The sequence below is a fragment of the Neovison vison genome, chromosome 5 (genome assembly GCF_020171115.1).
Source record: "Neovison vison isolate M4711 chromosome 5, ASM_NN_V1, whole genome shotgun sequence".
Lineage (NCBI taxonomy): Eukaryota > Metazoa > Chordata > Mammalia > Carnivora > Mustelidae > Neogale > Neogale vison.
Window position 1 is genome coordinate 20,764,744 of NC_058095.1, and position 12,052 is coordinate 20,776,795.

Sequence of the window (12,052 nt, forward strand, 5' to 3'; positions counted from 1 at the left end):
GGTGGCAGGATTATCAATCAGCGCCTTGTCAGCCCTGAGCCTCCTGGCCTTTGTGAGAGGGCCAGGCCAACGGGGCTGGGGGCTGGGGGTGGGGGCTTGGCGGAGGAGAGTCCTGACCTGTCAGGGAGTGACATGTGTAGGCCTCTCTGATCACCTTAGTTGGAAATTGACCCATGACCTCCCACCCAGCCTGTCCCCAGAAGACCTGCAAGCTTCCCCCCACTCGTCCCCTGACACACCCCCCCACCCCAGGCCACTGCTTTCCCTGGGGTCTGAGAGTGGGACAACACAGAGCACTCTCCCCAAACTGAGAGAGGGGAGCTAGCCGCCTTGGGGGGAGGGTCCTGGCCTGGTGGCAGCAGAGAAGTCTGGTGAGGACAGATGGGGCCTGAGCTGCTCCACCCCTGGGAGCTGTAGGGTGACACGGCTTTGCTCCCGGCTACTCTCCCCACTCCTCGCTACTCTCCGTGTTCTCCCAGAGTGTGGAGATAACCTGCCAGCGAAGTGTTAAAACCATGGCCCTGGGGGCAAAACACCATTCATTCTGAATCATCTCTTTTGTTGCATTGAAAAAAAAAAAGAAAGAGAGACTCCACTTCAGCCTTGAAGAGGTGTGCAGGCAGTCCCGTTTGAACAAGGGAGTTGGCCTCCCTTTGGGGGAGGAGACGCCGTCCCACAACCCCCTCGGAGGGGTATATAAGGAGCCCCAGGCTGGGGGGTGACAGGGCAGCGCTCGGCTTTCAGCCCAGCCTCCTCCTCGCCAGCGCCTCTGTGCTTGCTGAGAACTCCCCAGCCACCCAGCCATGAGCACCACATTTCTGCAGACCTCTTCCTCCACCTTTGGGGGTGGCTCTACCAGGGGGGGCCCCCTCCGGGTTGGGGGAGGCGGCTTTGGTGGGGGGAGTCTCTGTGGGAGCGGTGGAAGCCGGACTATTTCGACTTCTTCTGCTAGGTTCGTCTCCTCGGGGTCAGGAGGGGGCTACGGGGGCGGCATGAGCTGTGGCTTCGGTGGAGGGGCTTGTAGTGGTTTTGGGGGTGGCCTTGGAGGTGGCTTTGGTGGGGGTTTTGGCGGTGGCTTCGGTGACTACAGTGGTGGCGATGGGGGCCTCCTCTCCGGCAATGAGAAGCTCACCATGCAGAACCTCAACGACCGCCTGGCCTCCTACCTGGAGAAGGTGCGGGCCCTGGAGGAGGCCAACACGGAGCTGGAGGTGAAGATCCGGGACTGGTACCAGAAGCAGAGCCCCAGCAGCCCGGAGCGGGACTACAGCCCCTACTTCAAGACCATTGAAGAGCTCCGTGACAAGGTGAGTCCTCAGGTGTCAGGGAGACAGGAGCAGGTGGCTTGTGCGTGCCCAGGTCTGTAACATCAGCGCTCCAGCTGCCTCAAGGAAACGCTTTCCTGCCCGGGCAGTGAGTGTCGGTGTATAGCTTGGAGAGCAGGGAGCGCTTTCCCGGTGGGGATGTTGGCACACATCCGCTCAATCTGGTGGTGTGGGAAGATCCCAAGACTGGTCAGGACCAGGGAGTCCGAGGTGGGGGCAGTGACACATGCCAGCAGGGCTCTGCATCCAGTCCCCCTTTGCTTCTTTTGCAAGAATGGTTAAGTGTTGCCTCAGGAGCCCTGAAGGTCAGGACTACCTGTCTCACCCTTTGAGGATATCTTTGGTGCCCAAAGCAGTATTCGGGCTTAGAATACCTCGAACTCATGATGTGCTCTGCCAGTCACTTACTCACTCTTCCAGCCCACTTGGACCAGTTTCCTCAGCTGCAGCATGCCTTTCTGACCTGCCCTCTGGGGTTCTCCTGGCTGTGGGGATGTTCTGTGGGTTCATGGCTGTGTCCAGGTGTGCTGGAGTCCAGTGACCGGGGCAGGCTGGTGGACTATCCCTGAGAAGGCTATTGTTAGAGCCCCCTGAACCCCACGACAACCCCTCCTGGCCAGGCAGTTCCCACGGGGGAGTCTGGGCACTTCGGATTCCTTGGTCTTTCACGGCCAAGGAAGGGTGGCGTGCAGGAAGACCTCACGTGGGTACTTGAGGGGCGTCTGAACTCTGTCTTGGGGAGCCTACAGGCTTCTGGGTCTGGTGTCAGTGGGGAGACTGTCGGCCAGGGGTCTGACCTGGGGCATAGGGTGGGGAGACACCAGGCAAGACAGAACACTGCTCCAGGGGCCGACTCCCTGTCTCTTGCAGATCCTGGCGGCCACCATTGACAACAACCGGGTCATCCTGGAGATCGACAACGCCCGGCTGGCGGCGGACGACTTTAGGCTCAAGTGCGCTCCTGCCTCCTTTCCCATCCTGGATACCCCGCCTCCCCGCCCCCCTTCTCGGCCTTCTTTCCTTCTTGCAGCTCCAACAGCCCCTTCCTTCCTCTGGGCTCCCTCTCTCTTCCCAGGTACGAGAACGAGCTGGCCCTGCGCCAGAGCGTGGAGGCCGACATCAACGGTCTGCGCCGGGTGCTGGACGAGCTGACCTTGGCCAAGACCGACCTGGAGATGCAGATTGAGGGCCTGAACGAGGAGCTGGCCTACCTGAAGAAGAACCACGAGGAGGTGAGGGTTGGCAGGGCTGCTGGAGGTGGGAGGCAGAGTGGGGCCCCGGCACCTCCTTCTAGTTAGCGGAAGGGCTTAGTGGTTCAGATATGCTCCCCTCCACCAAAACAGGGGTCCCCATGGAGAATAAGGGGTATTATCCTTTGGGGACCCAGGACCCCTTTCCTTCTCAGATCCATAGCTGGGCCAGGGGGCCAGTGTGACCTGCTGTCTTGATTTGTGTCATGAGCTCAGACAGGGGGTTACACTGTCTTGAGGTCCTCCTGTAGCATCTGGCAAGAAAGAGAGGCCCTCAGAGCCAAGGGGCCCACGTGATTGAACCTCTTCACCTTCAGCAGGAAACAGGCTGGGGTGGGTACACAGGAATGCAAAGGGTGTGCAGTGAGTTAGGGACAAAGCCAGGATGGGCCTGTGGGAGTCTAGGCTCCCAGCTCTCCCTCCAGCCCGTTGTCCCTAAACGGGCCCTGTCCACCCTGCAGGAAATGAAAGAGTACGGCAGCCAGCTGGCCGGCCAGGTCAACGTGGAGATGGACGCGGCACCAGGCGTGGACTTGACCCGCGTGCTGGCCGAGATGAGGGAGCAGTATGAGGCCATGGCGGAGAAGAACCGACGGGACGCCGAAGCCTGGTTCTTCAGCAAGGTGGGCCTGACCTCACAGCCCTGCCCCAGCTCCCCAGGTCTCCTAGGATGCCTGTGGGCTTCACTGGTCTTGTGTGTGACCCACAGACAGAGGAGCTGAACAAGGAGGTGGCCTCCAACACAGAGATGATCCAGACCAGCAAGACAGAGATCACAGACCTGAGGCGCACGATGCAGGGGCTGGAGATCGAGCTGCAGTCGCAGCTCAGCATGGTAGGGCCACCTGCCCCCCAGCTCACCTGCAGCCTGCCCCAGCCTGCCTCAGTGCCACCTGGCCTTTCCCATCATCCAGGGCTGGTTAAGTCTTGGGTTCCCAAGCCCCGGCCTAGGGGCTCCCCTGTCCTCCATTCAATGCTGGTTCACATGCTGCGGCAGCTTCTTTCCTGGCCTGATAAGTCTGTTGATCTGCTGCCTGCCCCCCAGAAAGCCGGGCTGGAGGGCTCACTGGCTGAGACGGAGTGCCGCTACGCCACACAACTGCAGCAGATCCAGGGGCTCATCAGCAGCTTGGAGGCCCAGCTGAGTGAGCTCCGCAATGAGATGGAGTGCCAGAACCAGGAGTACAAGACGCTGCTGGACATCAAGTCGCGGCTGGAGCAGGAGATCGCCACCTACCGCAGCCTGCTGGAGGGCCAGGACGCCAGGTGGGGGTGAGGGTGCAGGGGGGAGGGATGAGGGAGGGCCGGCTGGTTTTCCCTGGACAGCAGTGGGACAGCGAAAAGGAAGCAGATGGGGTGTTAGTATGATTCGGGATCTATCTGCTTGAGGGTGGCAGGTGTGGACAGGCTTTCAGGATGTCCCAGCCTCTAGAGAGGTCACATGTGCAGCTGGTGGAGGGGGCTGCTGGAGAGGATTGCTTGGCCAGCCACCGGGGACTCCCTTCCAGAGACCCGGGCTCACGCCCTTCTCTTACATCAACTTCCCCTCTCTTTCAGGATGGCTGGCATTGGCTCCAGAGAAGGTAAGAAGGCTTCACGCTTCCTGAGTGGGGTGGCAAGGGGGCTGTTGAAGCCACCGTTCCCCCTGGAATGGGCTGGAAGGAGAAAGACACCAAACATGCCAGTTGGGCAGGGACACGCCCATCTACACCTCTTCCACAGGGACCCTCTATCAGCCCCAGTAGAGTGGGGGTTAAAGATTTCTTGAGAACCTTTCAGCTTGAGCAGGCTTTGTCAAAGGAATAGCTTCCCAGGGCCCACTCAGGGCCCACCTTCTTGCATTTAATGCTAAGAGGCCCCCAGTCACCTCCTGTTCACTTGCAATTAAATCCCTGGCTTTCTTGCTCACTGCGGTGCATAACTTGCTACCAGCTGCCTCTATGATGAGTGACTTAACACCAGACCTCCTGGCCACTCTGGAAGGATCGGCCAGTGGCCATTCTCCGGGGTGCTATCCAGTTCTCCCTGAGTTTAGCCAAGGTCCTGGCTGCCTTGGGAGGGAGAAAAGTGAGGGTCCCCCACTCTGAAGCTTGCTCCTTCTTCCTACAGCATCTCTGGGAGGCAGTGGCGGCGGCAAAGTTCGCATCAATGTCGAGGAGACAGTGGACGGGAAGGTGGTTTCTTCTCGCAAGAGAGAGGTCTGAGTGCCCAGTGTAGCAGAGATGTCCCTCGTCACCTCCCCGCTTCCCAGGCTGAGTGGAGGACTGGCTAGAGGGGCCAGAAGAGCAAACCCTAGTCCCTGCTTTCAAAGGGTCAAGCTCTCTTTGTTGAGTGCTCCCCCTCCCACTTCCCTCCAGATCTCCCCATCTGCTTTCGAGCAGCGACGGGCAGGAAGCCACTGGATTGTGTAACAAGGTTGTTTGTGCCATGTGTATCCATGCAATAAAGAATTGCTTTTCCTTTTGCAAATATCTTTGGTAGTATGTCCAATTTTTCTTGTTGGGGGCCTTGTGGGTCTAGGACTCACAGGCTGACATCTCTTTTTACTTTGGCTTTTTCCCTGTATGTCCTAATTTGCTCTTTGGGGTGCCTAGGGCACCTAGGACCAACTCAGGCTGCACAGGTAACTTGCTGTTCTGGCTTATTCCAACCAGTGATCATGGAAAGAGGAGATGGGGATCGTCCTCAGAACATCTTGGTGCACCTAACACTGTACTTGTCGCATTGAACAATTATTTACCAAACAATTGACTGTATAGATTTGTATTGGTTAACCCTTGTGTGGGTTGGCACTGTGCTAGGCAACCCCACCCATGGGTCTTGTTTAATGTGATTGTGGGCGGTCAGGATTTATGATTCCCATCTGAGAGATGAGGAAGTCAGAGAGGTGAATGACTTTGCCAGGGACCTCATGGATGGATAGTGAACAACAGGGCTGGGACTGACCCCATATCTGCATGACTCAAAGTCCACCGCTTGTTCCGGGAGCCCAGGCCTTGGCCCTTCACAGGTCATGCCAGGACCTTCCTCCTTATTTCTGGCCCTCCCACATGTGTTCCTCGAACCTCCCTTTTTTTTCCCTCCAGGCACACCTGACCTCCAGAGTGGCTGAGCCACCCAACATCTCTGCCTCTCACCCCCTGAAGTCACAATCTCCTTCCCATAAAGCAATTAAGGGGAAATCAGAGGGAAAGACACCAACTCCAGGAAGCCCTCTAAGATTTTTCCAAGCTTAAGTTCAAAGAAACATCAACCCCTATTGTCCTCCTCAGTCCAAACCCTGCTCCTGATCCCCCATACCCAGCATCTCTGACTTTGGGCTCACTGGAGCAGCCACATTCACACACAGTTAATTTGCTGCCTCAGGTCTGACGCTGGTTCCTCAGGGATTCATAACCCCAGACAGAGGGCAAGGAATGAGGAAGCCGAGAACTCTCGGTGCTGTGGCTGGGCTGGGCTCTGGTGAGGACTGGGGGAGAGGGAAAACCGGTTTCTTAGTACTGCTGGGAAGAGGAGGTTGGAGGTTCCTCTCTTCTCCTGAGAATCAGATCGTTTTCGGAGGGAGATTCAGGCCCTCTGAGAGGGCCTCCATGAGACTTGCTGGGTGAAACTCCTTGCCCAGCAATCCTGTTTGGAGAGGGCAGGGCACCTGTTTTTTTTCTGGGGAAGATTTAATCTAGAATACATCTCCTGAGTACACACTCTGAGGCCAGACTTCTCTGGGGTTGGAGGAACGAAGCAGAACTTATTAAACATCTACACTATGCAGGGCTCTGGGCAGAGCATTCAATGGATAGCATCTGATTTGCTCCCCCAGAGGTTTTGTAAAAGTGTGGTATTGAAGGCATGAGCCAGGAATCCGTAAGGCTAGGCCTGGGACTGGTCTCTTTGCGTTCAAACCTTTGCTTTTTCCTGGATGTCGTGCAGGTCAAGGAAACTGGCAACATATTTCTTTCTTTTCCTTCTTTCTTTCTTTCCTTCTTCCTTCCTTCCTTGCTTCCTTCCTCCCTCCCTCCCTTCCTTCCTTCCTTCCTTTAAAGATTTTATTTATTTATTTGACAGAGATCACAAGTAAGTGGAGAGGAGGGTAGAGAGAGAGGGGGGAAGCAGGCCCCCCGCTGAGCAGAGAGCCCAATGTGGGGCTGGATCCCAGGACCCCAGGATCATGACCTGAGCCAAAGGCAGAGGCTTTTAACCCACTGAGCCACCCAGGTGCCCCTGGCAACATCTTTCTTAGGACGGTGTGTTAATCTGAAGCCCCTTTCTTCACCTCTTTGGGAAGCCTGTTCAAATGTCATCCAGCCATTACTGCTAAAAAGATCATTCTCAGTCTCTCACAGATGGGGCTTAAGCTCATGCTGAAGCTGTCATGTTCCTGACGTCCTGAAAACGGCCAGATCCCTTCCTGGGTCTCCCAGGCCCAATGGCCTGACTGCTGCTCCTGCTTCACTGGCCTCCGGGCCTCTCTCAAGGAGTCCCAGATCTTCAAAGCAACCCACAAAGGGTTTTCTCAGCCCGTAGTTTGCCAAAATAACCTCTGCAAAGCTGCAGAGACGTGAGGTGGGGCTCCCCGCTCATCCAGGAGGCTTTCTCTCAGGCCAGACCCTGGGCTGGAGAGGGAAAGCTGCTTCTGTTTCCTTGGAGGGCCCATTCCTGCTCTCCAGGGATCCTGGGGTCCGAGAGAGGTCCTTGGATTTGCCGTATCCTGTTTCCTGCCTGACCCTGGAGAGAGACGTTCACACCCCGAGATAGCTTGTTCCTGGCTGAGCCCTTTAAATAGTCTTTGGGCAGAGATGGCCCGCCTTCTGCCTGCCCCTGGGCTGAGGTCAGGCTTGGTTTCCAACCAATCTGGGAAGCAGGCAGCAGGCCTCCCTTTCCCCTGAGAGAGAGGCTAGCTTTGGGGCCAGGCATTAGGGACTTAGGCTAGTCTCAGGCGAGGCTAGGCTTCCCAGAGCAGGCACAGGGACATGACTACGCAGCTCCCTGGGGGCTTTGCCAGGTCCCTGTCCCTCTCCAGGTCTCAGTGTCCTCAGCTTTAAACTGGGGAGGCTGGCTGGGCCAGACTCGAGGTTCTCTATGAGTTCATCTGTATCGTGGGACCTCCGAGGGGAACCTGGCCTGTGAGATCGGTGACAGCAGGGGCAGTGTCTCCTCCTTGCACTTCTGAGCTCTCGGAGTGGGAGCTTCATAAATATTTGTTGAATTAATGCATGACCTTGCTTCTCCTTTGTTTTTTTCTCCTTTGTTTTTTTCCTGCCTTAGACATGGCTCTGGACATTCCCTAGTGTGGGTCTGTATTTGGGTGAGTGTGGGCCTGGTGGTCACCTGTCCCTGCACAGGCAGCTGACAGCATAGGGGGAAATCAGGGGTTGGCAGCTTCTTCCATGAGATTTGCGGCGGGGATGACCCCACTGGATACTTGTCTTGGTCCCCATCTCCTCTCCCCTAAAGCCAGCAAAGTCTCCCTGAACCTGCGTCTTAGGCATTTGATAGCTTCCCTCTGCCAGGAGTAGTATTAGGGGCTACTCAAAGACCTTTTCCTCAGGGAATGTAAAGCTGAGTTGGGGAAATAAGATACGAATGCCACCAACTGTCACTTGTCTGGTCCTTGTGGGCACCTTGCTGGCTGAAGGGACCAGAGAGGGAAGCACAGCAAACTGGCCCAGAACGGAGGCCCAGGACAGGTCACGACCCTAGGATGAGTTTGAAATTCCTCCTTTGTAAAAGGAAGAGCCTGGCTAGCATCCTTCTGCCTGCCAAGTTTTCCCACAAGTCAGGCGCTTCTCCAGTGCTAAGTCATCTAATGTCTGGTTTTCAGCTGTGGCCACCAAACCACTGAAAGGTTGAGTAACTTTCCCAGGGTCACACAGCCAGTCGATGGCAGATACAGGGTTGAAACTCAGTTCCACCTAATTCAAAGCCTCTGACGACCTCCCTGGGTTCCTGGGAACCCCAGGTGGTGTAAAGGATTTTAGAAAGCTGGGGATTATAGGTATGTGAGGACCGGAGGCCTTGGCACTTGGCAGGAGAAGGCTGCTGAGTACTGCTATGGGAAGCAGGTGTCTCTGAGGGTGAGGGCGGCTGACCAGACGGCCCAGTTTCACTGTCTGGGGAAGGTCTGCTTTTCATGAGAGGCTCCTTTTCTCCGTGGGGGAGCCTCGAAACATTTTGGGAGGCGGGTCAGCCATCCTGGGCTCTAGACCCTATGTGGTCTAGGGAAAGAGGAGGGAGGGAGGAGCCCGATCCAAGAGCCAATGGAGGGTCCCTGAATTCAGAGCTGGGGGGACAGGATCGAAGCCTCAGCTGTGCAGGTGAACAATCTGGCAACTTTGGACAAATCCTTGAGAACCAGAGACCCAGAAAGGCATTGCACAGGGAGACTTAGAAATCATTCAACATAAGGCCGCCAGGGAGCTGGTGGTAGAGATGGAAAGCCGCATGTTTCTCCTTGCTTCCTACTGCCTTGAGCCTTGGCATTCTGGGTCTGGGACAACTCTGTCTTTGACATTCTGCATTGAGTACCTCGCAAGCCCCCAAGCTTTGGAGCTCACAGTAGGACAGATAGCAGTCAGGCTGCTCTGTCAGGCCTTCAGCTGCACAGGCCCAGGCTGCTGTGGGAAACAGGACCCTCTAGCTGCTGGGCCTGCAGTGTCAGGAAGCCTGGGAGCGTGGGGGGTGACAAAGGACACCCCTGCTTGGGTGGGGTGCCGCTGAGGCTGGCCTGAAGGGGGGTTAGCAGGTAGGCGTGAAGAAGGATGCAGACCTTGGAGCCAGAGGTTCGGATCTTGGGCAAGGCATTTAGACTTTTCTGGGTTTCAGCGTCCTCAGGTGAAAAGGGGTTGTGACCAATGCCATAGGATTCTTTTGAGGTTACACAGGTAGAGTGTCTAACACAGCATTCAAGAAATATTAGCTAATGTCATCTTATTATCTTTAAAAAATACAGAATGTAACATTCAGAGATCATCTACCGAGTTCACAGCAAGGCTCCAAGGCACCATCAGTTGGGGTAGAGAGAGCCAGAGATGAGCTTTGAACCTTGCCTTCATGGTGACCTTGAGCAAGTTACTCGGCCTCCCCGAACCTCAGCTGTAAGATGGGGCCAAGAACACCCCTCGCCCACTGTCGTGAGGACCCAGTGACAGTGTGTGAAGCCCGCCTTTGTTTGTGGGGCTGCTCACACATGTGGCTTCCCCTCCTCTTTCGACGTTGGTGTGATTTTGTCAGAAAGCAAAGAAGGGGGTCTCCGCCCCAGGACTCTTTCCTGCCCCATCAGGAGCAGGGCCAGGAGCGGTGAAACTGGGGCCCCAGGATGGGTCCTTGCACAGCTTCCTCCAGAAGGGCCCTGGGGTTCACCGTGGGTCAGAGGAAGACATTCCTGTGTTACGCACTGTAAGTGCCTGCTCAGGGAGGGGACGGGAGGGGAGGGGAGGGACCGTGCCCTGACCCTGCAAGGGAGGCATGTTGCCACCCCCCTGTGTTTGTACTACTGGGACTTTGGAGGATCTGGGGCATTGTTCCTCTAAGAGGCGTTGGTCTCAGCCCACTGTCAGCCCTGGGGGGAGGATCGTCACTCCAGGCCTGGCAGGTTTTATTAATCACCTTTTTGTCAGTTTTGATCCTCTACTGAGAGCGAGAAGAGAGGGAGAGCCTGAGAGCTCCTGCTTTGGGCTGAATCACACAGCTTTTCAGAGAGAGGGAGCGCTGAGCTGTCAGTTTGGGGCAGGAGGGCTGGGCAGGGTCAGAGGTCAGCCTGAAGCCCTGGCCTTCCTGTGAGACCCTAAGCATGCCGTGGCCCCCTCCCTGGTGCTGACAGCTGCTGGATGAAACATAGGCCTCCTTCCCTCCCTGCAGAAGACAAAGGGCAGGAAAGCCCTGACTCTGAGCCTTGTTGCCTGGCTTGCTGAGTCAGCAAAGGGGTTCTCGGGATCACTTCGAGCCTGGGTCACCCTACCCTCGTCCTTAGCCTGGTGCAGACCCCCTGGCTGCTGTGGGCCAGCAGGCTGCCCCTGAGAGGCCATTCATGGAAAGTCTGGCCGCCTTGGTGAGTGGGAGTTGGAGCCTGAGTCCAGAGTTCTCTGTTCTTAGCCCTGGAAATTTCTCCATTTAACTTGGGCTCTGAGAGGCCACCTCTAGGCCCTTTTATTCGGGCCTGACGCCTTCTCTGGCAGGGAGATTAAGCAGTCCCTGAGTTTTAGCTACATCTGAGGCTCCTCGGCAGAGACTATATCCTCCCATGTGGCTCTTGGTCAAGCGCTCACAAGCTGGACAGATGTCCCGTGACCGGGGGGCTAGAAGGAGCCCTGTCAGGCATTCCAAGACTTCCTTTCTGGGCTCAACCACGCCTCAAAGGCAGCTGATATGAGGGTATGATTGAACACCAGGGGCAGTCTGATCCAGCCCTTCTCAACTCCATACCATTGACCTTTTGGGCTGGGGAATTCTTTGTTGTGGGGCCTGTCCTGGGCATGGCAGGATATTTAGTAGTATCCCTGGTCTCTGTCCTCTAGATCCCTGTAGGATCCCCCTGTTGTTGCAACTGAAATGTCTCCAGGCATTGTCAAACGTTCTCTAGGGAGAAAAAGAGCTCTTAGCCGAGATCTTCGAATTAATCTAGGGGGGCAGAAGTGGGAATCGTGGTCTCGTTAGGGGCAGGGGGTGTAGGTAATTGACTGGGAAAGGGTACAGGGAGCTTTATGGAGTGCTGCAAATGTTCTGGGTGCTGGGTACACAGGTGAACGCAAGGTGAACGTGTGTTTGAGGCTTCCTACATAGATAAGCATGCATGGAGTTGGACACTAATAGTTTGTACAATTTACCGTATGATTTATATACCTAGAAAAGGAGTCTTTGTGTCAGTGTGAACCCAACTTGGGTTTTAGTCCTGACTACTCTTAAGCCTTGGTTTCCCCATGTGTAAAATGGGGTGACTTGTAGGACCTGCCTCACTAGGTTGCTGCAAAGATTGAATGACACAGCGAGTATACGTAGCTCTGTGCATGCTTATGGTGAGGGGTCTGAGTGTGTTCGCTGTTATGTTATGATGTGCCAGGCTGCTTGCTTCTGAGGTCTGTGCCTCAGTTTCCCCAGCTGTGTTAGATGGTCCCTAAGTTCCCTTGTCACTGGGACTTGATCGGATTGTCTTGGCGCTCCCCCGCTGCCCGCCATCAGCCTAAACAGCTTCAAGGGCGTCAATTCTACAGGACCAAGCCAAGTTTGTCCACAGATTCGCTGGGAGCACCGGAGTAGGAGAAATGCTAAGAAGGATGTAGAACATCCTAGTCTGAGGATTTAGAAATAGAAAGAAGGGGACTGAGGGCTGCCCGGTGTAGGAGAGATGTCCCTCGTCACCTCCCCGCTTCCCAGGCTGAGTGGAGGACTGGTAGAGGGGCCAGAAGAGCAAACCCTCTGTCCCCATTCTAGTACTGGGTGGAGCTGAGAGCCTGTGGAGTGAGCTCCCTAAGTGCAGAGCTGAAG

At 55.9% G+C, this 12,052-nt stretch overlaps 1 protein-coding gene across 2 annotated transcripts; it reads left to right on the forward strand.

Moving 5' to 3' along the window:
* Positions 1-704: 704 nt before the first annotated feature.
* Positions 705-5,046, forward strand: KRT15 (keratin 15). 2 transcript variants are annotated; one of them, XM_044247949.1, is made up of 8 exons: positions 705-1,307; positions 2,196-2,278; positions 2,401-2,557; positions 3,037-3,198; positions 3,285-3,410; positions 3,621-3,847; positions 4,133-4,158; positions 4,685-5,046. In XM_044247949.1, the coding sequence occupies exons 1-8, from the start codon at positions 804-806 to the stop codon at positions 4,777-4,779; spliced, it is 1,380 nt and encodes a 459-aa protein (XP_044103884.1). In that variant the 5' UTR covers positions 705-803; the 3' UTR covers positions 4,780-5,046. The 2 variants fall into 2 exon arrangements, with proteins under 2 accessions (XP_044103884.1, XP_044103885.1); XM_044247950.1 differs by having other exon boundaries at positions 3,621-3,841.
* Positions 5,047-12,052: the final 7,006 nt, after the last annotated feature.